The sequence below is a fragment of the Hyperoodon ampullatus genome (assembly GCF_949752795.1).
Source record: "Hyperoodon ampullatus genome assembly, chromosome: 8".
NCBI lineage: Eukaryota > Metazoa > Chordata > Mammalia > Artiodactyla > Ziphiidae > Hyperoodon > Hyperoodon ampullatus.
The window spans coordinates 12,141,678-12,169,182 of NC_136921.1; the positions used below are offsets into that span (position 1 = coordinate 12,141,678).

General features: G+C 41.0%; 1 protein-coding gene across 1 annotated transcript in view; it reads left to right on the forward strand.

The window, feature by feature from the left end:
- The window catches only part of COL4A4 (collagen type IV alpha 4 chain), a gene marked incomplete at both ends in the record, with an annotated part of 128,805 nt that overhangs the window by 74,353 nt on the left and 26,947 nt on the right, over nucleotides 1-27,505 (forward strand). Inside the window, 15 exons of the mRNA XM_079709903.1 lie at nucleotides 638-710; nucleotides 1,661-1,767; nucleotides 4,686-4,869; nucleotides 6,637-6,705; nucleotides 8,451-8,558; nucleotides 9,025-9,243; nucleotides 11,114-11,275; nucleotides 12,322-12,492; nucleotides 13,841-13,984; nucleotides 16,341-16,448; nucleotides 17,374-17,555; nucleotides 18,410-18,473; nucleotides 21,551-21,625; nucleotides 25,583-25,690; nucleotides 26,263-26,370. Of these exons, the coding sequence (XP_079566029.1) occupies nucleotides 638-710; nucleotides 1,661-1,767; nucleotides 4,686-4,869; nucleotides 6,637-6,705; nucleotides 8,451-8,558; nucleotides 9,025-9,243; nucleotides 11,114-11,275; nucleotides 12,322-12,492; nucleotides 13,841-13,984; nucleotides 16,341-16,448; nucleotides 17,374-17,555; nucleotides 18,410-18,473; nucleotides 21,551-21,625; nucleotides 25,583-25,690; nucleotides 26,263-26,370 (1,882 nt within the window). The remainder of the gene's footprint in view (nucleotides 1-637; nucleotides 711-1,660; nucleotides 1,768-4,685; nucleotides 4,870-6,636; nucleotides 6,706-8,450; nucleotides 8,559-9,024; nucleotides 9,244-11,113; nucleotides 11,276-12,321; nucleotides 12,493-13,840; nucleotides 13,985-16,340; nucleotides 16,449-17,373; nucleotides 17,556-18,409; nucleotides 18,474-21,550; nucleotides 21,626-25,582; nucleotides 25,691-26,262; nucleotides 26,371-27,505) is intronic.

The window sequence follows — 27,505 nt, forward strand, 5'->3', positions numbered from 1 at the left end:
TAAAAGATGATGAGCCCATTGGCCAAAATTAGTTGTTTACTTGCCATACAGAGGAAATACATTGATTACAGAAAGATTGCCTTTTCTTGCTCATCAATGTCCTACAGTATCACAGTGTTTTTCATCACATTCATTCCTAAACCTCTGTGTTCTGCTCTAGTGCCAGCTGTTGTAGTTAATCTCTCCCCTCCTTTCCTCCCAATTCTACATTACAGCAGTCAAGATAGTTAAATTTTTTAATTGTAAATTATTTTGAGATAAATTTTTATGTTATGACTCACAAGAAGTTGCACAGTCATACCTAGAGGTCCCATGTACACTTCACCCGGCTTCCCCCAATGAATATCTTACAGAACCTTAGTGCATTGCCAAAACCAAGAAACTGACAGTGATACATTTCTGTTGACTCAGGCACAGTCATTATTCAGATTCCACCAGCTTTCACATGCAGTTCAAGAACCTCGTTTTGTAAGGCAGGACCCGCCGTGGAAGGTGGGGAAGAGAATGACACCAACAGTACCAAACTAGAATCTAGAACAGGTGATTTAGAAAGAAAGAAGAGAGAGGTTAGATGTATACAAATAACTTTTGACCCATCACAGTTAAACTGATTTTTTCCTCCTATTTTTTTACCAAGGGAAAACCTGGTACCTCAGGACCACCTGGCAGCAAAGGAGAAAAAGGTGACCTTGTTGTATCAAGAGTGAAAGGTGAGCATAATCAGTCACTTAGCTCCCTGCCATTTTATGAATGATGTATGAACCATTCTCTTGCATTAATTTCTCCTGTGACTGCAGATGAATTCTATAATAAGATTTGGGGTTGTTGAGATTGCTTAAAAAAAATACTCCCTGCCCTTCGGAGTCGTGTGAATGTTGAGCCTTAAATCCTATGCTCAAATCCTCATTGTTGTGAATTGGGTTTGAAACAAGACCTCCTTTGATTTGCCTAGCATTTATTCACTGCATTATAGTATCCTGTATTAATCAAGAATATTTTGGTTGTAAGCGACAAAAACCCAGCTTGAAGTAGTGTTTTTTAGAGAAGTAATTTATTGACTTAAACAAAATTTGAAAGGTTAGGTGTATGGTTTGCACTGGGACGACTGCATGAGGAGGCTGTCTCGGCATCTTGCATCTTTCTTTGCACCATCTGCATTTTTTCCCTGTCTGGTTTTCTCTGGGCTATGGGTACATGCCCCCAGGCAGCTCCAAGTTCTTACAGTCAGAGGTGAAAGAAAGCTCTACCTCTTTCTGCTCCAGTTAGAATAAAAAAGGTCCAGGAAGGACTGGATTAGCCTGGGGCATGGGCCCAACCATGGACCATTCCCCCACTCACTATGGCCAGGGGATGGCATACCGTGTTTGGTGTCACACAAGCAGAGGAAGATGCTGTAGGCATTGGCGCCTCCACACACAACCTCCTTGTCAGAACAGGAAAAGAAACATTTCCCAAATAAGAGATTCAATGGGTTTGGCAATTGTCAGTCTCCCCTTTGACTTTTGCATGATGGTCTTCGTGTGACTTTAGTCAACTGAGACACTCAGAGGAACCTCTACCAGCCCAGGGTCATGGTCATTGCCTTTATCTTTAGTCCTTTGTTTCCTTCTACTTCATCCATTGCTGAGAAGGGCTTGACTCTTTTGGCCTTTGTTACCAGGGCACAAAGGAGAAAAAGGTCCTGATGGGCCCCCAGGATTTCCAGGGCAGCAGGGACAACACGGTCAAGATGGATATGCTGGAGAAAAAGGGGACCCAGGACCGCTGGTGTGTATAATTCTCCTGCTATAGAGTTTAACTCTCTTATATGGTCACACAGCATCTGTTTTCCCCTTCTCAGTTTAAAAAAGCTGAACAGTAAAGTGTCAACGTGCTGTAAATCAGAGTCACCTTTGATTCACTGCCACAAAAAGATGGCTGTTATAAAAGGTATGGCTTATTGCAGATGGTCTAAAATCCTGAGTGGAAGCTCATCATAGCAAGACTTTCTGTCCCTAGTCTTTATATTATTCTCGTGGTGCTTATTTCCTTCTGGGGCCCTTGTCTCTACAAAGCCCCCACTGGTTTCAGGTCTGTTCAGTTGACTCTGTAGGATGGAGGATAGCACACAGGTCCTGATAATTACCTTCAGTTCTGTTCTCTGGTGAAGAAGCACATGAGGGGACGTGGCAAGCAAGAAAGGATGAACTAGTGCAGATCCACTGGATAGACGTATTGGCTGATGGAAGGTCCCACTGACAAATGATAATTCTGCATTTTTCAAACATGTTTTGGGTGGAGACCACATGTAGCTGATGAAGTTCATAAGAAAAGACTATGAGACATAATCAGGAACTTAAAATATCTTGGCATATGAGGTACTTTTGAATGCTTGCAATGCCACACAAACTGAGCTAGATGTTTTGCTCGTAACTGTTGTCTTCTGAGGAACAATTATCTTTGAGGGTTTACAGTAAGGAGATGGAGGCTTAGGGTGTGGTACTCAAGGTCAACAATCTATCAAGTAGGCTAAATAGGAGGGAAAACCCAGTCTTTCTTATTTCAAGTACATGCTGTTTCCACCAGATCATTCAGCCTGACATTGAGGGTGTTTTAAAAGGAAGGACCACATTCTGATTTTATAGGAATCCTATTTGATAAAATACATGTGAATAAGAGACAGAAGTTTGGAAGTTGGAGTAGATGGTATTTATAGCTTTCTGGTCTTTCAGCGGATATTGAGTATATAAATAATCTTCTCTGCTTTAGATTTGGTAATCCCTGTTTCATTCATTCTTCCACTTAAGAAACTACAGTGGTCCCCCCCTTATCCACAGGAGATGTGGTGCAAGACCCCAAGTGGATGCCTGAAATCATGGATAGTACCTGAGCCCATACATACCTATGATACATACCTATGATAAAGTTTAATTTATAAATTAGGCACTGTAAGAGATTAATGACTAATAACAAAATAAAACAATTATAACAATATACTGTAATAAAATTTATGTGAATGTAGTGTCTCTCTCTCTCAAAATATCTCATTGTACAAATTTAATGCCTTTCCATCTTAACTAAGCACTTAGCAAGCACTGTGCCATGACTTCTGCAGGTTGCGGTGTGACAGCAAAACTAGCACAAATTTCATTTTCCTTCTTCACAATTTCATGGATATAAAAGTCATTCTTACCATAGATCTTAGCAACCTCAGCATACGGTTCTTTTTCCTTTCCTTATTAAATTGAGAACTTGCACCTTTTCACTTAAAGGAAGCACTTTACAACTTCTCTTTGGCATATCTGAATGATCAGCATCACTACTCTTGTGCTTTGGGGCTGTTATTAAGTAAAATAAGGGTGACTTGCACACAAGCACTGCAATACCACTGCAGTCAATCTGATAACCAGACGCTACTAAGTGACTAACTGAAGGATATGCTGGAGAAAGGGTTGATTCACCTCCCTAGTGAGATGGAGCAAGACGGCTCCATCATGCTACTCAGAACGGAGCGCAGTTTAAAACTTGTGAATTGTTTATGTCTGGAATTTTCCATTTAATATTTTCAGACCGTGCCTAACTGAAACCTTGGAAAGTGAAACCGTGAATAAGCAGGGGACTGCTGTATTTAGAAACCAACGTCACTGAGTGATAGGTGTCATCATGTACTAACCTAACTGTGAAAAAACGAAGTGTATTTACAGATCAAATTGAGAGAGGAATTTCTGTAACACCCGCTAGGGACAGGGGAATCTCTCTAGAGTTTCAGACTGAGTCTGAAACAATTCAGACTCATAGACCACATTTGGGACCAGGCCGCTCAGAAGGCTAGAAGGCGTGACCCTCAACGTGCCTGCAGGGCAGTGTCAGGCATTCCTCATACACAAGAGTCCTTGCAGCTTTTCATTCAGTTGGGGTGAAGGCAATGAGATTCTCATATGCAGAAGTGTGAGCAGCCTGGACTTGAAAGCCTCCTTCTCCACAGGAGTGTTATCTCCACCACAGAGCTAGCTTGCGGGGACCCCACAAGGAACTTGCCAGTTACAGGAGCCACCGCTTAAGGAAGTCCTGACAAAGGCTCCACACAGGTTTTTATAGTTCTTCCAGACCAGATGCAAGTTTTGCAGCCAGGGATTAATTTTACCATAAGCAATGTGGTCTAGTAACGCAGTTGACATCCATTTTTATGCAGATTCCTGAAGAGCAGAACTAGACCCTTAACCAAAGGTCAAATTCTTAGGCAGTAGGAGAAAGGATTTGTCAACCCTTGGCCCACAGAGGTGGAGGGCGATAAAGTCCATCCCTGTGTCTTACAATAGTGCAGAAAAAAATGTTTCTAATAGATAAGAATTAATTTAGTTTGTAAGCCCACTACTTCCCTTAATTTATGCATTTCTATATTTTATTGTATTTGCTGTCACAGAGTGGTTCTAAATAAAATTTCTTATTCTGTATTTAAGACAATACATATAATTTTCTGTTTTTGAGTCATAAAACACACATCAAGAGCATATATATGTCTGTAAATATGTATGTAAAACATTAAGAAGAATCTTTGTTAATCATTTAAAATTACATTTGCTATTAAGTAACTTCTAGAATTAACTGGCTTTCTGCATGCATTTTTGTAGCCTACAGTGACAATGATTGCTTTGAGTTCATGGCCTTTCAAAGGTTGGTAATTGACTCGATACAAATGTTCTCAGGGAGATCATGAAGATGCAGCCCCAGGTGATGAAGGGCCTCCTGGACCACCAGGCCCCCCGGGCAGAGCAGGACCTAGGGGGCCTCCGGGACTGGGATTTCCTGGTCCACCAGGAGAGAGAGGGCAACCAGGAGCTCCAGGCTGCCCAGGCAAGAGGGGCCCTGATGGCTGGAAGGGTCAGAAAGGTAATTTTGAATGTTTTTGTGGCAGAATGTCAAGTGAAATCATGGAAACTAAAGTAAGCCTCTCTTCTGGGCAAAGTTATTACAGTTATGGTAGAACCTCTAACATAAAATTACCACAATTCACTGTTCAAACCTTGAATGTTGTCAAACAAATAAAAGCATTACAGTACAATCAATACTTAAAACAAATCTTTAAAATGCTAAGATGTCTTTGTTGTTTTATTGGTTTGGCAAATTGCCTTTCATTCATTTCTCAGTATCAATGTGGACAATCTGACTCAAAATTACATACATGTATATATTCAAAATCTCTCTTTTTTTTACTATCTTTTGAGATTATGCATTTTATTTGAATAAAAACACTAATATTTCATTTTAAAAATACAGCATTGTCCATGAAAACCCAATTTTAGGCATTCTAGGGAGAAAAAGGGGGATTTTAAATATATTTGACAGTTATTTGGATTTCAAACAATAAAGTGACTTGTAGTTTTATAGCTGAAAACTTTTTTAAAGGTTGGAAATATACTGATTTAAGATTTTTTCTTTTGTAATATGTGCATATGACTTGAGTTACATAGTTACTTGTGAAATTTTATAATATAATAATATGATTGGTTCTTGCTTTGACAACATAGAAAGACAAATACCTTGGAATTTGATATGGTTTAAGAGCATGGTCTGGAACCATCAAAATATAACATTATTTTTATTTATATGGTACATTTTTTATTTCAGAGCCTATGGTGTAATACATTATGAGATGTAATTTCTGTTATAAAAGGGAAACATTCCATTTTAAAGGAGAAGAAAACTCAGAGCACAACTTTGAAATTTTATTTTCTTTACCAAGTGAAATGAAGGATGACATAGCCACATTGCAAAGTCATTAGAAAAACAAGAGCCAGTATACATATATTTTTAATAAATTTATTTATTTTATTTTTGGCTGCATTTTGTCTTCATTGCTGCACGCGGGCTTTCTCTAGTTGCGGTGAGCGGGGCCTACTCTTCGTTGCGGTGCGCGGGCTTCTCATTGCGGTAGCTTCTCTTGTTGCGGAGCACGGGCTTTAGGCGCATGGGCTTCTGTAGTTGTGGCACATGGGCTCAGTAGTTGTGGCTCGCAGGCTCCAGAGCACAGGCTCAGTAGTTGTGGCACATGGGCTTAGTTACTCCACGGCATGTGGGATCTTCCCTGACCAGGGCTCAGGCCCGTGTCCCCTGCATTGGCAGACGGATTCCCAACCACTGAGCCACCAGGGAAGCCCCCAGAGACAATATATTTGAAGCACCTGACCCATGGCAGGCCCTCAGTAAACGGAAGCTGTTATTAGTATCTCTCCCAGTCTCTTCATTTGCACAATTCCCCCACATCCAAGCTAGGAGCCAAATCTTGGGAACTCAGTGTTGGATGCTTGCTGCTATTTCATGATTTATCAAAGCTTCTGATTCCATTGTATTGGACATCCATGGATCTATACATCCATTATTTTTTGTAGGTTATTAAACTGATATTTCTTGGAATCAATATTTTTCTTATTCCCCTTCTGTCTATTACTGTCTGACAGTTGAAGTTCAGATTTCAGGACAGATCTTCTAGAAATTCAAAATAAACGTAGTTCAAGTGACCTAATGAGACTCGAGAGTCTTCTTTTCCTTTGAATTCCACATATACTGTATGAAGAAGTATCTTGATCGAGTTGTCATTGAGATTCATGTTGCATTGGACTATCAATTATGTGAATGCCAATTTTTTTTTCATTCCAGGTGATACAATTCCTTGTAATGTAACCTACCCTGGGAGGCCAGGCCCGCCAGGTTTTGATGGACCTCCAGGTACGATCAAGGAGAAGTTACTGTCGTACACATTCCCAACTAAAAGAACTGACAAGACAGAGAAACCAATAGCAAATCCTCAGGGAACTATTTAGGATATTTCTACCCTGATTATAAAGTTTTGAGGGACTGTGGGGAAACAGCATTTGTAGCCATTCCCCTTGAGTCCCCAGTCCACCAAACACACTCTGAATAATATTTCTGTGCAACAAAATTTACCTTGATTTGATCACATATCAGCAAAAATGATTGCCTTTTGAGCATTTTAAAACTATATCTTCTTTCTTTACTTGTGCCCTGAGAGTGAAAATTGATCACTTGCTTACTGATTATAAGTTTTACTCTATTCTGCTTTCCAAGAGACCCAAATATCTGACCAGAAACATTCTGAAAAATGCCCATGCATCTACACCCCTGATTACACTTTCATACAACCACTGCACTTGACTCGGTCACATATTTATAGCCGAATTAAACCCTAGATCTATATAAGGGATTTTGTCTAATTCTTTTTTATTTATTTAGAGTTCACTTAAATTGACCTGTTAAGTACTAGCATGGCCACTAAAGGTCACCTTTCTTGTTCTACGTAACTATCAATACAAAAAGTACTTAAGCGTTGAATGATGAATGACTCTCTATTGCCCTCTATAACCACTAGCTTTCACAATAGTGGTGTGTGACAACCTCCAAATTGCAGTGGGCTTTAACAAATAATATTTATTTTCTCTCTATGGGTCTGTCGTTGGCTGGGGTTCACCTGATCTAAGATGGTCTCTACCGGCTTTGTGCCTGATCCTGGGTCAGGTCAGGTCTGCAACAGGCATCTCATTGTGAGGCCAGGGTGTACTCTGCTCCTGTGGTTGCAGAAATGCCAGAGGGTGGGGCCCAGCTTCACTGGCACTGTTCACACCTCTCATTACTTCATGGTGTTACTATCCTATTGGCCAAAGCAAGTCACATGGCCAAGCCCCGGATCAAAGTGTGGGAAATACGGGCCACCCACCACAAGGCAGTGGCACGGGTGTGGAAATATAATTCTATATCAGTGGAGTGAAGAATGGTTGGTTGACTGATTGTACGTTCATCTTCACATTTGCTGGTACCTTGTCATGGATGGGTAAAAAACACGTATGATCACTTGCAGCAGCTTCAGCCTCAAGGGAAATGAACACTCAAAGTTTCAGCTAGCAGTTGCATCTCCTTTGAAGTTCATGATTTATAAGTTATTTTAGCTTAGATAACTCCTTGTAGGAAAACACAGAAGGTTTAAAAAAAAATCTCAATTCCTTTTGCAGATGCTTTTTGCCTGTACTTCATTTAAGGGCAAATGCAGTAAGATGCAGGGAATTAGACTTGCTCTTTATTCTGGTGCTTTCTCATCAAGCCACACACTGGCCACCACCTCTGTCCTCTTACAAGGAAGGCTATCCTCACATATTTGTGTTTGAGACTCAGCATGGGAAGGTATCAAAAGATTCATCTGAATGGTGGTGTACGTCCCAAAGGCTTTCAGAAAGAATTCTTTACAGTATGGCTTCTGAGAAAGTACCTTAACACAATCTCTATGAAAAGCTTCTTTGGAGCACAAGACTTATAAAAACCAGGCTAGGCACCACCTATACTTCCATAAAGTAGAAATACCCTAAGAAAGACTTAACATAGATTTTATTTTAAAAATTATCTTATTTTGTCCTCATTTGATTTGTGTTTTATTGTGTCTGTGTTTTGTTGTTTTTGTTTAGGTCCAAAGGGATTTCCAGGTCGTCGGGGAGCTCCTGGGTTGAGGTGTTTGGATGGGGAAAAGGGTCAACGTGGCAAACCAGGAATCTCAGAAATACCTGGTCCACCTGGTAAATAAATGCTTTTCATTTAGGAATGTCTCATGATCTTAGTCAGCAAATGGCCCAGGGATCCCTAGATGGTGGGGGAATGGTTTTTCTTGATATAGTAAGCTCTTAGCTATGTTTCGATAACTTCTAGGTTATGATACTGATGTCTCAGGGCTCCTTAAACCTGGAGCGTGAGTTATAGGCTATTATATTATATTATGTTGTAGGAACTGCTCAGTCTAGACAGACTGTTCGCCAGTAAATGAAAGCAATTAGGGAAATGCCATTGGCTTATAGGAAACACGGGGTTACAATTCATTTTCTGACAAAAGGTGGCAAAAAACAGTATTGCCTCTTAAGTTACTCTTAATTTTAGTAGGTATCCCTGTATTTTAAAACAATGTGTTTTTATCAAAGTAGTAGTCTTATATGTGTGTTGGTTCTATATCTGTACATGTAACAATTTAAACAATTTTTTGTTCGTTAGGTTTTCATGGTGATATGGGAGATCCAGGTTTTGGAGGTGAAAAGGGGTCCTCCCCTGTCGGGCCCCCAGGCTCTCCAGGTTCACCTGGAATGAATGGTCAGAAAGGACCTCCGGGAGACTCTGCTATTGGCTACCCAGGACCCCCAGGAAAGAGGGGTCTTTTAGGAGTACCAGGGTCAAAAGGACTCAGAGGTGATCCTGGACGACCGGGGGCTGCAGGTATGAGGGCTGTGCTCTTCCTGTGGTCCATAAAGCCAGCTCGGTTCTGGAACAGGTCCCTGAAGAGTGTCTAGACTATCTTGCCTTAAAAATCTAGAATGTAAAATTTTCAGTCAAGCATCTTCCTTCATACATGGGCAGTGGTTACATTTCTAATAACCTACATCCGCAGTGTTGCCTTTGCATTTTATTGGTTGTTTTCAAACCCAGCTCACCGTGGCTCAGTCTGTTCAGTTTGATTCAGCAGCTACCAGACATCTGCCTGCTTTGGACTCCAGGACAGTATGTTAGCTTTGAGGGGCAGGGACTGGATGACCCGCCCACTGCCATTGCCAGGCTGAAGGAGGGCAGGACAGGCTGTCAGAGAAGAGCAGCTCCGTGGGGCAAAGGAGGGTGGGCTGGCATTCAAAGGAAAGCTCTGGGGGAGAGCTAGGCATGAGCTGAGTCCTGGCAGACGCTGTGTTCTTTGGACAGGTGACAGGATAGAGGGACTTTCATTCCAGCAGGGGTAGCAGGCAGGGCAGTGAAACTTAAGATGGGGAGATGGCCCTGGCACTGATTCACATTCTTTCCTGAAATCGCTATGGATTCTTCAGGATCCCCAGCAGAGGTTTTCAGATTTTAATGTACTTAAAAATACCACACCCCCCAAAAAACAGGGGTAGAGGTGGGGGTCATTAGCATCACCATGTTCTGGGCCCCAATCTCAGAAATTGTGATTCATTACATAAGAACTGGGTGGAGCCCAGCAGTCCAGTCTGAACTTTAACCCCTGGGGGATGGTGACGAAAAGTGAACCCCAGATCAGACTTTTACAAACAGTGTTCTGGTTCTTTTCTAATGATGGATGGGCCAGTGTTTATTAGGACCCATGATAGTACAATAGTACAGGGAAAATAGAAGATGGGGAAATAAGCCACATTCTTTGTCCTCAGAGAGCTTATCCAATAGTTTGTAAGTCAGAAGCATTCATATACAAAAACCCATTTAATTGGAACGTAACAAGATAATACATTATGTGAGTCAATGAAAATAATTTTGTCCCAGTAATCCCACTATCTCACTTGTGAAATGTATTTAAGGGAAGAATTCAACAGGATATGGTTAGTATGAAAATATTATTATTATTATTATATTATTCACAGTAGAGGAACAATTGAAAACAGTAAAGAGAATTAAGTAATATGTACATACACACACTCACACACCACACTCAAAGGAATACTATTCAGCTATTAACAATTAAAATTATATTTGCAAAGATTACAATAAAATGGAAAACATTTGCATATTAACATGCAATATGAAATAACCCAACGATTGAAAGTGCACTGGAATTACTATTTTTAAAATGCAAACATATGAACCAAAATACAATGAAAACATTAAACAATAAAACAGCTTTTTAGGTTAGGGTGTTAGAATTATGGAAGACTTTTTTCCCCCTGAAGATCATGATGCTATCTTTCCAATAAATACAAATTTTGAGAGTTGGAGTGATGAGATCGTTTACAGAATGCAAATTCAGACAGTACAAACTGGGCGTGCAAGCATTGTGGTGTAAAGCCTGCCGCAACGTTAGAGGTTAATGAAAATCAGGAAGAACTACATGGATTTTTAATTTGCATAAGCAACTTCTATATTGTCTACATAACCTTATCAAGTAATTCTTTTAGCAATGCATGCTTCTACCGTGCACTTGGAGCTCACTACCATCTATGATAAGAAAATCCATTCAGAGGCTTAACACATTGGAGCCCAGAGCCAGGATCAAAATGTTTACCTCCAGTATTGATATACATGAATACCACTGTAGGCTGTCTATGTAGTGTTATGCCCTCAGTGTCACAGATGAACTGTATCATTTCAGGGCCAGCTGGCATGCCTGGATTCCCGGGTCTCAAAGGTCCCAAAGGGAGAGAGGGAAGTGCCGGATTTCCAGGGATCCCAGGTCCACATGGCCATTCCTGTGAAAGAGGCGCTCCAGGGAGACCAGGGCCACCAGGGCTCCCTGGAGCTCCAGGAAGTCCAGGTAAGTGTTGGCAGGTGTCAAGAACTGTGACAGGTGTGGGGTTTACCCTACCTACAGAGGAATAAACTCACCTGTTGCTCTTTTACGGATGCTGGCAGAAGCAAGATTCTTGGGTCAGAAACAAAGGATTTGATTATTTATGGCACTGCAAGTAGCATGAGTTTCATGTTGGTTTGTGTCATTTCCTTCTGTCACCCAAGTGTCTCGGCGGTGATATAAGAGGGGCTAGTGGATGCCGCACACATGGTGGGTTGCCGTTTCTGAGCCTGAGATACAACAGCTGTACATTAACCTGCAAGACAGCTTGCTTTTCTTACTGGGGGAGGCACTATATCTGTCAGGCTGCTTGCTGCCAACACAACCTTGAGAAATAGCCCGAGTGAGGATGGGTCAGGACCCTCTGTTCTTGGAATACCCAGCAAGACATCAAAGAGAGCCATGAGAAAGTGTCTCTCAACACAAGGTGCTGGGGGGCTATTTCCAATATGATCTTTATTTCACCATCCAGATTGTCACCTGTTATTTAAATTCTACTGTGTTTATCCAAATCCAAGAATACACCCTCTCAAAGGATCAAAACGAGATTGGAGCAAACCTTGCCACTACAACTTTGTTTTTAATCACCAACAATTCTAGATGACGTTGCTGATTCCTATAATTCTCTCATTACACAGTGAACAGCTTGACCAAAATTCACTTGGCTGTAGCTTTAAGAAGCACCTGGAATGTTTTCTTCTATTAGTTCCCACCCTCTCCCCACCCAAGAGTAAATATAAATTCTTTACCCTTATCCATTTTCCATTTTAAAAGACTTTATAATGCATCTCAACTGGGAAATATTTATTCAAGTAATCTGCCTTTCTTTTTATAGCAGCCAGAAAAATATATACTTAGACTGATGGAGAGTCACTACTGTGATTTTAGCTGATAAATATTGTTTACTTGGCCACAGATACACAATTTAAGCTACCATGGATTTTTTTCCTGCCCGCGTGTGAAGCCAGTTCTCAGTCTTCCTACACTGTTGTTACTGTGGTTTGTCACAGGTGCCCCAGGTTGGAAAGGACAACAAGGGGACATGGGGCCTCCTGGACCCGCTGGAATGAAGGGCCTCCCCGGAGTCCCAGGACGGCTGGGGGCAGATGGACCCCCAGGGCCCCCGGGAGTCCCAGGCCCCACTGGCGATGATGCGCTACCTGGTCTTCCAGGCCCAAAGGGTGGGTATTACTTTTCCATTATTCCCCCCCCGCCATTTTATAAACCTGAAATCCACTGCCAAGTGAAGACAATTACATGTGACCATACTGTAGAGTTTACTGGTATATTAACCTGACTTGGTCCTTTCCTGTGTGACTTCTCCCTTCTTCTTGTCTTCTGTATTGTAATTTCCAGGGGCACAGTGTTCTGGTTTAGGTAAATGGGAGTGTTGGGAGGGGTTAGGTCCACAGAACCCCCACACACTTCTGCCCGAAGGACTGGGTGGTACTGATGGAGGGGGGAGGTCAGGGCTGCTGTGCTCCCTCCCTCCCTCCCCCCTCCCTCCCCCTCCCTCCCCCCTCCCCCTCCCTCCCCCCTCCCTCCCCCTCCCCCTCCCCCCCTCCCCCCTCCCTCCCCCTCCCCCTCCCTCCCCCTCCCCCCTCCCTCCCCTCCCCCTCCCCTCCCCCCTCCCCCTCCCCCTCCCCTCCCCCCTCCCCCTCCCCCTCCCTCCCCTCCCTCCCCCTCCCTCCCCCTCCCTCCCCTCCCTCCCCCTCCCTCCCCCTCCCCTCCCCTCCCCCTCCTCTCCCCCTCCCTCCCCCTCCCCCCCTCCCCCTCCCTCCCCCTCCCCCTCCCCTCCCCCTCCCCTCCCCCTCCCTCCCCCTCCCTCCCCCTCCCTCCCCTCCCCTCCCCCTCCCTCCCCCCTTCCTCCCCCCTTCCTCCCCCTCCTCCCTCCCCAATACCCAGTTGTCTTTTTCTTTTTTTTTTTTTAGGCACTACCTGTGTGCCAAGGCCCAGACCAGCATCTTTGAACTTCTGCTTTCTTTTTTAAATTTATTTATTTTATTTATTTATCTTTGGCTGCATTGGGTCCCTGTTGCTGCACGCGGGCCCTCCCTGGTTGCGGAGAGTGGGGACTGCCCTTCATTGTGGTGTGCAGGCTTCTCATTACAGTGGCTTCCCGCTGCGGAGCACAGGCTCCAGAGCGCAGGCTCAACAGCTGTGGCACATGGGCCTAGCTGCTCCACGGCATGTGGGATCTTCCCGGACCAGGGCTCGAACCCATGTCCCCTGCATTGGCAGGCGGACTCTTAACCACTGAGCCACCAGAGAAGCCCAGTTCTCTTAAAGCTTTGTGGGATCTGGACTCAGAAGCATAAAGGCCTGCAGTTCAGATCTGTGGGGGGGAAAACTGAGGCTTGGATGGGACAGAATGTCTCTTACAGGCGAGAGGCTGGTAGTGACTGTTCCCTTCAGCACAAGCTCAGAGTTAGGGGGAGTTCGCGTCTCCATGTGGACGGCAAGGAACGCGGATCTAGGTACCGTACTAGCCTATAAAACTTTTCCCTAAAAATTCATGTTACTTCTCAGGACCCCAGGGGCTGCCCGGCTTCCTGGGTTTTCCAGGAGAGAGAGGAAAACCTGGCCCAGATGGACACCCTGGCAGAAAGGGAGAACACGGAGAAAAGGGTTGGCCCGGCTCCCTGGGAGACCGAGGGGTGAAAGGTGACAAAGGTAAACGCAGCTAATGGCACAGCGATGCAGCATAGATTGTTTTTAGTGTTTGACCAGAACCTATAAGTATGATCCCTGAAAAAATAAAATAGAACTATCCTGCAGCTTGGATTCTGCTGCTTTTTGAATCTATGGTGTTTGTTTTAGGATTTTAAACAAAATGTATTTTCCTTTCCTCCCAATCTTATCCCATATAACTATGGCAAATGAATTGCTCTATTAATAGAAAAAAATTAACAAGGACTTTGATTTATAGCTTTTGGGTTTCAGAAAACCTTCTCACCTTTTGGGAAGGGGGTGCAGGCAGGACTCCTGGTCCCCAAACCCTCCTTCAATTTTTTTAAATGAAAAAAGCAGTTTTTTTGTTAAGGCCATATGGTCTCTGTCAAAATTACACAACTCAGCATTTGTAGCACAAAAGCAGCCTGAGACAACACGTAAACAAACAAACATAGCTGTGTTCTGGTAAAATTTTATTTATGGACACTGAAACTTGAACTTCACTTAACTTCACATGTCATAAAGTATTATTCTTATTTTGAGTCCCCTCCCCCAATGATTTAGAAGTGTGAAAGTCATTCACAGCTCATGGATTGTATAAAAACTGGCAGCAGGTGGGATTTGGCTCGTGGGCTGTAGTCTGCTGACCACTGAACTGGATGAGTCTGCTTTCATCTGGGCCATGAATTGCATCTCTCTCAAGCTTCATTTAAAGAAAAGTTTCTGTTACTATTTAAAAAAAAGTTTCAAGACCACTGGTGTCAATGTTCTGTGCCCATCCCTGTTAAATATTTACTTTGATCTCTTAGCCATGAGGCTGTGGTGAGTGAAGGTAAGATTTCATTTCCAGTGTTAAGAATGAATGCTTGACAATTTCTAGAAACAAGGTTTTTGTCTTTAAAGCCCTTTGGGAAAATAGCCTCATATTTAATTCAAATTATTTTTAGTTGATTGATTCTACTATTATTTTTTGTTTTACTAGCCTGTAAATTATTTATGTAGAATCAAGGAATCAGAGTCATTCTCTGTTAGCTTAGATAAGTGATGTTTGCTGTGCTATTGTGCTTCTATATAATTATCCCACTAAAAATATTTAAAATTGGGTTAATGCCAGTGATGTTCTGGTAAGCTGGCTCTCTAAAATAAAGTTTTTTAAAAAGTGCCCTGATTACTACACTACAGTTTGCTGATTGCCAGGGTGTAAATACTCCCACCATAAATACGCTCAACATGACTGATTTAAAACTACCGATGGTTTAACAACTAGTTTACAAAATTCTTGACTTGTTAGTAAGTGGCTCTCATCAAGCTGAGATGAGCCCACTCCAGCCCACATCTACAACTGGATAGTGTTTGCAGAAATCAGGAGAAATACTGTATACCCTTCCTACCTCTTAGAATTCTCTATGTGGAGAACCAAGTTAAGTGTCTGTTCTTTTAATGTAAGGAAAATATTGGAGGCTGGTTAGGAAGGGGAAGATAAGGAACTGGAAAATATGAGATGGACAATTCAAAATTTACAGGATAAAGAGATGTATTTTTAAAAAATTTTATTGAAGTATAGTTGATTTATAATGTGTTCATTTCTGCTGTATAGCAAAGTGACTCAGTTATACATATATATATATATATATATATTCTTTTTCATATTCTTTTCCATTATGCTTTATCACAGGATATTGAATATAGTTCCCTGTGCTATATGGTAGGACCCCGCTGTTTATCCATTCTATATATATCAGTTTGCATCTGCTGACCCCAAACTCCCAATCCTTCCCCCCCCACCCTTCCCCTTGGCAACTGCAAGTCTGTTCTCTATGTTTGTGAGTCTGTTTCTATTTCATAGATACGTTCATTAGTCTTGTATTTTAGATTCCACATATAAGTGATTATCATATGGTATTTTTCTTTCTCTTTCTGACTTACCTTGCTTTGTATGATCTCTAGGTCCATCCATATTGCTGCAAAATGGCGTTATTTCATTCTTTTTAATGGCTGAGTAATATTCCATTTTATATATGTACCACAAAGAGATGTATTTTTGACCTGGAACTTTTCAAGCCTGTCTCTTTTTACTGAAGACTCTGAGACGAGTTTGGTTGAATTTAGCAAACATTCAGTGAGCCTTCAGTGTACACCAGTCCCCTTTGCTGGACAAGTTGGGAAAGGAATGTAAAAGGCATGGTCCTTCCTTTAGGAAGTCAATCAACAATGTTGATACCGTGCAATCTATGAACATAAATACAGTGTAGTAGGTTAAATAGGGATTCGCAAACTGGGAGTGAGGAGCTGTAACAGAATAATCACGTGTGTGGTGCTTCCTTTTGTTTTGCTCTTATATAATTAATATCCAAAGGAGCAAGAGGACCCCCAGGATATGAAGGAGAAATGGATATTATTTCTAAAAAGGGGGAAGCCGGGGAACCTGGACCTCCTGGAGATGGTGGATTCCCAGGAGAAGAAGGTAAATGCTTATGTTTTTTTAACCATATCAAATAAGTTGACTTCTTTACAGGTCATTCAAACAAGCATGCATATTAGACAACTTTCCCAAGAAAACTGTAATTCGGAGATTAGGAAAGGTCATTCTTTAGATAAAAATAAAAATATACACTACAGAACCTCCTGGTACTTTTCTTTCCATGCTAAAACTTAGCTGTAGTTCATATGTGTTTATAGATTTGGATATTCCAAACTAGGATCAGTCCAGACAGATCCATGAAATACTGGTACCAGGTTTAAAGTATTCCTGGTTTCGCTGGCTGATCTTAAAATGAGTAGCACAATGACTGTCCAACTCATTTCAGCGGGTGCTACTCAGCCTTCGTGTGCATCCCTTGGGGCCCTTGTTAAAACGCAGATACTCAATCAGCAGGTCTGGGGCCCGTCTGCCTCTGACTTTCTAACAAGCCCCTCGAAGCCTGTGCTGCTGGTCCTCAGAAACACCCCAGAGCAAGGATTTTGACAACCATGTTTGTGTTTTCTTTTCCCAGTTTAGACTTAATTTGCATGGGACCTGGGTTCTTTTGTTGGCCCTCTCCTTAACTAGTTGTTAGGGAATAAATGTTTTAAGTTCTCTGGGTAGGTCCTTCCTCATTTGTAAAATGAGCATGTTAAAATAAAGCAGGTGATGCTGCTCATTCCCCCCAGGATAGCCTTGAGTCTCTTGATGGGCAGCTCCTTTTACAGTGAGGTCACGGAAGCCAGAAACCCGTTGTGATGAAGCTTAGGGCAGGAATTAGGACTCCCAGTTCCTGGGAGATGGCTTCGTCTCCTATAAGTAGGACCAAGATCCATAGCCTAACTATCGCCTGTCACAATAGTTTAACTATCCCTTAAAGTTCAAGAGATTTCCTCCAAGAGGTCTGTAACACTTCCAACCCCATCAGGTGATAAAGGCCATCCTGGGCTACAAGGGAAGAAAGGAGAGCCGGGAAGCTGTGGACCACCTGGATTTCACAGAGGGGAGCCCGGGAGGAAGGGGCAGCCAGGCCTTCCTGGACCCCCAGGCCCTCCAGGCTCACCTGGGCTAAGAGGGCTCATTGGCTTTCCGGGATTTCCAGGTGACCAGGTAAGCAACTGCTGTTTTGGAAGGAAAGAAATAATAAAAGTTTTCTGCTCTTGGGATGCCCGAAAGTCATCTTACTTTGCCAGTGTACATCACAGTCCTTCACTGGCTTTTAGAACCTAAGGAGTTGGTCAAGGGAAGAATGGAAACTTCTAGAAGGCCATGATGTAACTGTAATTCTGGCCAGTGCTTATGCCTGGTTCCAGTGACATAAATGATCAAGTCACTTACTCCACATTCTACCCCCAGCTTTGTTTAAACAGCTCCATAGAGACTTGCCTGAGGACTGCTGGTTTACCAGAGCAAAGAGTCATCTGAAAAATGACCCAAATTCTGGTTACTAAGCCTTCCTATCCAATTGCAGACATCATAGATTTTGCTGTAAATATACTTTATCTTTAAAATCATGAGCAAAATACCCCTTGAGAGCCCAGGAAGTACAAAGGTAGTAGCCTACATCATAATTCCTGGAAAATGTATAATATACTTTGCTACCCATCTTTTGGAATAAAATAGATTTTTAAAGTTTTGGGTATAAATTATAACAGTTTATTTCGTATCAATTTGTTCATTCAAAACTTAAAGTTCAAGTGATGTGATGCAGTTACTCTTTTGCAGTCAAGTATTGAGATTCGGATGCCCCCAGTTGGTATCACTAATTCTGGAAGAGTTTTGTCAACTTTTAAAACCTAGATGCATGTAGTAGTATGCTTGCAATGCATTTCCAATTTTCTTTACCACTGCAAATTATAAAAACCAAGTTAGTTCTAGAAAATTATAACTGGATCATGTCAAGCATGTGTCATTTGTATTTGAAATTCAATTACAATCTTATTTCTGTTTCATTAAACTATCAGGGTGAGCCAGGTTCTCCAGGGCCCCCTGGACTTTCAGGAATTGATGGTACAAGAGGACCTAAAGGTATGGTTTGGAGATACAGCAGCCATCCATCAAGCTCATAGTCCTGGGTATTTGTAGCATTGTGAGCAAGTACCTCTGGCATGAAAAGTAAAGTATATCAAACAAACTGCAACATTCAAAGAGTTCTTCATAGACTCTACTAGATAGTCAAACAAGACCTAAATCATCTATATTTGTCATTCAGATCCAAGGGTACCATATAGAAAACAGCATGCCTGCAGGCATAGCATAATTTCCTCCTTGGTGGGAGTACTCTCAGCTGTCCTTCTAGTGACTACAGCTCTGTAAGTGACAGCTCAGGTTCCAGGAGACAGATCCGTATTGGTGGTCCATGTCCCCGTGCCCCACAGGAGCCAGTATCTCTTCTAAGGACTCCATAGGTACAGCTTTTGGGGACCCAGTTACAAGAGTCATGGTACACAGAGAAGGCCAAAGCCATGACTTCCCACCAAGTGCTAATAGTTCACTTAAGAATTCCTGGGCTACACATAATTTACAATTGAGTTATTTTTACCATAAGCCAAGGGTCAGCAAACGTGTTTTTCTCAAAGGGCCAGATCATAAATATCTTCAGCTGTGTGGTCTCTGCTATAACAGCTGTGCATGAAAGCACACACAGCATGAAAGCAGCCATAGACAATATGCAAACAAAGGGGTGTAGCTGTGTTCCAATAAAACTTTCTTTGCAACAGCCTGCAGGCTGGATTTGGCCTCACAGGCCTTAGTTTAATTTGTGCCAAAGACAGTATTGCCTTGTAACACAACTTGCATTCTACCTTTATCAGGTTTCCAGAGAAATAGGAACAGGAAGTTAACCCAAGGTAAAAAATGTCCTCAGAGAAAGAGAGGTTTCATTAACCCTTTATCCAGACAAACAAAACAAACAAATTCAGGGTATCTTAAATTGCAGCATTTACACAAAAGCTTTAATATTTTTATTATTTTTGTGTACCATTGGGTTAATATTTTTCTTTAAATCTACTTTAAAATGACTCACCTTTTTAACCTTAGCCTTAACCTCACTATCTGTGAATTCATAGGCTTGTGGTACAGTTATATTTTATTTTAATACAGATTAAAATAAATAACTTTAAAATAAGAAACAGTAATTAGTGAACCACCTAAAAATCTTCTCCCTTACTACCAGTGAAACATGCTTTACGCTTTGAGAGACACTCCATAAATAACTTGATAATTGCTGTAAGAAAAAAATGAACTGTGAACATGTATTTATTCAGAAAGAATAACTTAGATCTTCTCTTCAGAAATAGTTACAAATAGGGAAGTTTTCATATTTTATTTTGACATTTTATAGCTTCAGTGTTCAGAACTCAGTCCTCTTCTACTCATCTATCCATTTATTATAGACCCTTGGCCTCTCAAAGAACAAACCTATTTCTTCTTTTTTTTTTTACACTGGTGTGTTAGTTTCTGCTTTATAACAAAGTGAATCAGTTATACATATACATATGTTCCCATATCTCTTCCCTCTTGCGTCTCCCTCCCTCCCACCCTCCCTATCCCACCCCTCTAGGTGGTCACAAAGCACCGAGCTGATCTCCCTGTGCTATGCGGCTGCTTCCCACTAGCTATCTACCTTACGTTTGGTAGTGTGTATATGTCCATGCCACTCTCTCGTTTTGTCACAGACCCTTCCTCCTCCCCATATCCTCAAGTCCATTCTCAAGTAGGTCTGTGTCTTTATTCCTGTCTTACCCCTAGGTTCTTCATGACATTTTTTTTTCTTAAATTCCATATATATGCGTTAGCATACGATATTTGTCTTTCTCTTTCTGACTTACTTCACTCTGTATGACAGACTCTAGGTCCATCCACCTCACTACAAATAACTCAATTTCTATTTCTTCTTGTTTCCTTCCTACTTGTATTTGGCCGTGTTTGCAAGGAAACGAAATGCAATGAAGGTACTTGGAGTAAAAGCTGTCTCATGGAGCCCGCAGATAAGATAGTTCTGCAGGACCATAGTCTGAAGGAACCTAGCCCTTGGGAAATCCATGGATTTTTCTCTTGAGACTTTTCTCCATGGTCTGTTTTTTACTTACCTGCCTACCAATTGGCTTTATCACTCTCTTTTCAGTATCCTTTCTGGATGTGTTTGGATTGCACTTGATCATGCTCTATATTAGGACATCGTGAAAATGCTTTTGATTTCTGCCTCAATAGGCAAGGGCCTCAAGTTCTTACTTTTTATTACAATTCCTAAAGGAAAGACTGGCTTACCTGGGATGGACCAGATTCATACCCTTCAAACAATTAACCACAATTATGAGTAGGGTCAGGTGGAAGAGAACCTACCATAGGTGTGGGTGGGACCCCTTAAAAGGGGTGTTCGTGTGTAGGTGCTTTAAAATGTGCCTAATTAGCTCTCTTCTTCTCTTGTAATCCCATCAATTTCTTGACCTTCCCTACCATACCATTTTGAGTCCTCCATTTGTAATTGGCTCCCAGCTATAATGTAAGTCCTTGTGTCTGGAAGGATGCAGCAGCAGTGTGGAACAGCTCTGTGGGACTGTAGGGGTCACTGCCTACAATGGCCTACAACTGCCTACAATGGCCTACAAAGTGCCATCTCTTGTGAAGTCATCAATAAGATGACTTGTGATTTCGTTTTTTTACAAGGACACTGAGTTGAGCTTCCTTGAAGAGAGCTTGAAATGTGATTGCAGCAGCTGAAACAGTGACAGTTTCTGCTTTCTGTTTCTAAAAAACAACATAAGGATACTCAGTGCCAAGTAATTTCTTAAATAGATACCTAAATTTGAAATTATTTTAGAAAATTTAAAATTTTAAACTTATTAGGATCTATAGTCTCTTATGACTGTTATGAACTATAAAATAGCGTGTGTGTGTGTGTGTGTGTGTGTGTGTGTTTAAATCACAGCTTGCATCTATGTTTCTATTTGTTATGTAAGAAAAAAAAAAAGCATTGTTTCAAAAATCCTCTCCTGGAACATTGAGGATAGACTATAAAGGGAAGTATCATGAAAGTTATTAAGTCACTTGTAGGAACAAAATTAAACTCTTAAATAATGTTATGTGCATTTTATCACTTACAGGATACAAAGGGGAACCTGCAATTCAGTTTGGCCTACCTGGTCCAAAGGGTGAGCCAGGTAGCCTTGGATATCCAGGTATAGCTACATACTTTTCTTATTAAAACAAAAAAGAGTAAGTTTGGTTTGAAAAATAGTACAATTACTTTATCTTCCTAGCTAGCAATGGTTGTATCAGTATTATATTCTCCCTTTACTCTTTAAGATACCTATCAGAAGGATTATGTATAAGCACTGGCCTAGGAGGACACCAGGATTATACACCAGCAACTCACCATCTTTTCTCCACCATGGCTCCCATGACCTAGGATGTTAACAACACACGTCCCTAGGCATGTCCACATTTTGGCAGGGTCAAAAATGATTATTGCAAGCAATTAAAATTTGGACTGTTTTGCAAATCTATAACTAAAAATGATACATTAACAATAACCACTCAGCTTACTACAGCTGCAGGTTGTCATTCCAGCCCTTTCTTTCCTACTCGGAAAAGCATAGGCGAGGGACTTCCCTGGGGGAAGTGGTTAGGAGTCTGCACTTCCCTGCAGGGCGCACGGGTTCGATTCCTGGTCAAGGAACTAAGATCCCACAAGCCTCACGGTGTGGCCAAAGAAAAAAGAAAAGCATAGGTGAATGCTCTGAGGAGTGCAGTTGCTGAGATATGATTGAATACCTCATTTACTAAGTATCTAATTTACTCAAAACCAAACCAAAAAAACGTAAAGCCTCATCATCAACAACAAATCTCCATCTTTCAAAACAGCACTTCATTTATCAGCAACAATAGATGTGTAATTCCTCAGAACAGATTGTGATGTTCCAGTGAGTTTCTGCTCTCCGGTAGAGGTTGTGGCTCGTTACAGTAGACGACCCACAGCTGACAAAACATACACATGCTTTTACTTAGTAATTCCACGTGTAAGAATATATCTTAAGTCAATAATAAGACAAATGTACAAAGCTCTGTGCACAGGGATATCCACTGCCTGGAAAGAATTTGTTTCTCCACAGATGATTGGTTCAATAAGTGATGCCCAGTGTCATTCAGCTGATAGTGGACAGGTTAGAAGCCAGGCTTGTATTTAGATGGGTCCACTGTAAATTAAAATATCTCATATTAATAGTTTTGTGTATTACCTTAAAATTCTCTTCGGCAATGGCCATGTTTCATTCCATACAACAGAAAGAATATCTGAGCAGAACTATTATGGGAAATTTTATTTCTTTGTTTTTATTTATTTATTTACTTACTTTAAAGAATAAATCAAATTTTTTATTATTTTTAACTTCAGAAATTTTATAGAGTTTGAGTTGTCTTTACACTCTATAAATATCCACAATTCAGTAAATTATGGACACTGGGAAGGAACATTTAAAATCAGGAGAATGAATTAATCTTTGTTTTTATACCATAAGATTGCTAAAATGGAAGTCTAACAGAAAAACAAGCTATTGCACTGGCAAAAACTTCCTTTCTCACTCCCTTTCATACGGGTCTTTTACCTCTGGCATGGTCAAATAGATTTAGATAATATAATATTTTAACTGAAATGTACAGCTTATGTGTACATTTGGAGGGGAAAATAGCTTTGAGGTTAGCATTGTGGAAGCTCATAAAAAGTACCAGAGGGAGGTCTCAGAAAGGAAAACCACTGGTTCAAAGTCAGCCTCCTTTACCACTGAGCATATGGTCTTGGGCAAGTTGCTTATCATCTTTGAGCTATTTCCTCACCTGTAAACTGGCCCTATGCATATTACAGGTTGTTCTGAGGATCCAATGAGAATCCTTGACAGCAATTTATAAACTAAAAATTGCTACACAAATGTAACGTGTAATTCATCATTGTCATCATCAGTCAGCAAAACATGAAGAGATTTTTCCACACTTACTGGTATTTTTATGTAAACCTTTAAGATAGTAAGATTTTATAAGCTAAAAGGAGTCCAAAATGGAAACCTTTGATATTACCTAATATTGTAAGTTAAACATCATAGAACTGAGTTATTTTATATGTAGGCTAACTTTTTCAAGAAAATTTGCCTTGGTGTAATTTCTCTGGTCTCCTGTGGTTGTCACCGTTTAAATGGTTCCCTTTCCCAAATGCTATGGCTTTTGCTTAAAATTTTAAAATTACATCATATGTTATTCATAGAGTTTACCTAAACAGGCAATTTCCATTGCCTTGAAAAAAGCTGCATTGAATTTGAACAAGCCTGTCAAGAAGACGTAAATCTGCAGCCTGTCTCAGGGGATTTTATATGATTGTATTGGGTTCAGTTCTACCTCCCTTTTCTCTATTTCAGAGAGAAAATACAGTACAGATTAACTCGCAGGTTCTGTTCTTAATATAACTGTGATGGAGAGGCAAGGCTTTAATATTTCAGTTTTTTCATTTGGAGTTGGGAAAAGGCTGCCTTACCTTTACCGCAGGAATATTTTCAGGATGAAAAAAACAATACACAGTGAAGCTCATAGATCTTAAATTTGATTGGGAACAAGTATAGACTAACATAGGCTTGTTTCTCTTGTGTGTTATAATAAATAGTGACTATGACCCCCATGGGTTTGTAAATACAGAACCATATATTTTATTTGCAGATTCAACTGGTCATTTTCAGCACAGACTAATGGTTTATCCTACAAATATAAATTGTATTGATATTAAAGTCATACATTATAAATAAACACATGGGGAAGTCATCTTCTCTAGTAATCAAAGAAATGTCATTTAAAGTAAGTCTGAAATATCATTTCATCCTTACTAAATTAGCAAGAAAACAAATCAACAAATTAAAAAGTCCTCAGTGAGCACATGGAATTATGGTCTTGGGGCTGTGTGTGGGTGACATGTGGGGCTGTGAGCTGGTAGAGCATTTATCCAAACCATTTGGCAACCTCTGTCAAGCACCAAATGCTGAATGGTCTGTTCTAGAAGACTTAAGAACAGTTGGGCCTTTCTCTTCAGCACGTCACTGTCCTGAGAAGGGGACTGTAGTAGGTATTTTTTTAACCTAATAGATGTATCCACCAGATGTAATGTGTGGTTCTGGAATGGGACCTGGTGTGGACTAACCAGCTGTGAAGGACATTAAGGGGACGATTGAGAAAACTCAAATATGGAAGGAGGATTATATGATATTAAGGACCATTATTAATTTTCTTGACTGTGATCATGTTACTTTGGCCACATAGGAAAATGTTCTTATTTTTCAGACTTACCTCCTGAAATATTTAGGGATGAAATTCCACGATGTCTGTGATTTACTTTAAAATCCTTGAGCATTTAAAAATGCATTAAAAAGAACAAAAATATCAGACTGTGTTACCTAAAAAGTCTACTCTTAGGAGTTTTTCCTGAGGAAATAATTTAATAGGAGAAAAAATGGATTAAAGATGTATAAAGATCATTACGCATAACAGCAAGAGTTAGAAATAACATTAGATTAATTCATTTAATTAGGGTTAACTCAATAAGCTATCAGCCAGTTATTTAAAAACAGTAATTAGGAAAATGATATCAAACTTGGAAAACTACTTATGATACAATGCTAGCTAATTAAAAAATCAGAATATAGGGCTCCCTTGGTGGCGCAGTAGTTGAGAGTCCGCCTGCCAATGCAGGGGACATGGGTTCGTGCCCCGGTCTGGGAGGATCCCACATGCCGCGGAGCGGCTGGGCCCGTGAGCCATGGCCACTGAGCCTGTGCGTCTGGAGCCTGTGCTCCGCAACGGGAGAGGCCACAACAATGAGAGGCCCACGTACTGCAAAAAAAAAAAAAAAAAAAAAAAAAATCAGAATATAAAATTGTAGGGCTTATTTGCACATTGGTTATACCTATGAAACACTGTGTTAAATTGGTGGGATTACAGGTGTTTTGTTTTCCATTTTTCCTTAATGTTATCTTTTCAACAGAAAAATTGTACATGTAAAAAAGTAAGAATAGAAAAGAAAGAGCTGAATTTGGAGGTTTTATAGATTCACCACCTTGAAGAGCAACTACAGCTACTCAGATGTTTGGTCCTTCTTTCTTTAGGACATTTGGGAGAACCTGGAGAGCAGGGCTTGCCCGGTGTTCAAGGACCTGGAGGACCACCCGGAAGGCCAGGACCGCCTGGCTCCTCTGGACCAGCGGGGTGTCCAGGTACCTCGAAAGGAGCCTGGAGAGTTCCCGGGCACTCATCTATCTCTTGGTGTAGGGGAAGAAGCTGACTCTGCCATTTCCCCGACCTGTGACTTTGGACAAGTCACTTAAATGTACTATTCCTCACCTGTAAATTGGAGATAGATCAATATCACTGAGTTGGTCTGGGGGTAAACGAAGACAGCACCTGTCACGCACCTAGGAAGACACCAGGCACGAAGTGATGGTCTGACAGAGGAAAGCTCCTTTCCAACCTTCCCTCATGCACCTACCATTCAGGAGGCTGGTCTCCTTTCCTCCTTTAGACTTAAGCCAAACAGCACACATTCAACACAACATTTTAACAGCTCCCCCTCTTGCCAATTCAGAATCAAGTGAGCATTTCAAAGCATAATTGGCAACTTTAATCACTCAAGTGTATTTTCTCCTCTTGAGATTAAGTTAGGGGGTCTAGAAAGAAAAAGTAATAAAACAGTATCCCAGTTAGCCATAGATTAAGAATATAGATGACCTTCCCATTTCACGAAACTCATATCATCTGGGTGTCTGCAAAACTTCCCTGTCGTCCTCAGGTAATCCAGGGCTGCCTGGGCTGCAGGGACATCCAGGAGAAATGGGGGATCCTGGGCCAAGAGGCCTCGTGGGGGATCCAGGGGCACCAGGTCTTCCGGGAATAAAAGGTAAGTCAAAAGGAGGCCCGACCCATCAGAAAGCTCCAGCCAGTGATGCTCCCACAAGTTCACAGTGCCTTTCTAGCACCCTAATGACACACGCTGCGGCCTGGCTCTTCCCAAGGGTGCCTGTTGCCGCCTCCTGTTCTTTCTTACTTGCGCAGCACTTGCCTGGTCTCTTGACCCGCTCTACCAAAATGATGCTGCTGCCCCCTCATTTTTTTTTAACATCTTTATTGGGGTATAATTGCTTTACAATGGTGTGTTAGTTTCTGCTGTATAACAAAGTGAATCAGCTATACGTATACATATATACCCCATATCTCCTCCCTCTTGTGTCTCCCTCCCACCCTCCCTATCCCGCCCCTCTAGGTGGACACAAAGCACCGAGCTGATCTCCCTGTGCTATGGGCTGCATTTCCCCTATTGTTTTCCATGATGTTCCGGCCTTTTCATTTATTCTTTCCCCACATAGTCAAGCTCCTGTTGTGTCCTAGATTCTAGGAATCAATTAATTGTGTGATACTAAGCACACAATTTTGAAGAAAATAGACATGGTTACTGCCTTCACAGAGCTCACAGTTTAGTAGGGGAGACATATTAAATGTATTTTTGTCATTTGTGCAAAGGAAAAGGAAAAGAGTAAGATGCTATGGAGAAAGAGGAATTAATATTTATTATCTTTGTTTGATAGAGAAACATTTTTTTCCTGGTTAACTTTTTTCCTTGAAAAGTATGGTAGACTGGTAATAATATAGGTCTGGTGGGATAGAATAGAATAGAATAGAATAGAATAGAATAATTTGTTATTAACAAATATTCATGCCCCTCCATACAGCCCTGGTACTTATTCCTTTTCAGTCCATTTCTTTCATTTTAGAATTTTTTTTCCCATGGGTACCTTGTGTATACCTCTAGGATAACACTTACATTGTATCATATATGTTTGTTTAGAGGTCTTTTTTAAAAAGCAAGAATCATTTTTTAAAATTGAAGTATAGTTGATTTACAATGTTGTGTTAGTTTCAGGTGTACAGCAAAGTGATTCAGTTATACATACATATATATATATTTTTTTTCAGATTCTTTTCCCTTATAGGTTATTTAAAAATATTGATTTTAGTTCCCTGTTCTATATAGCAGG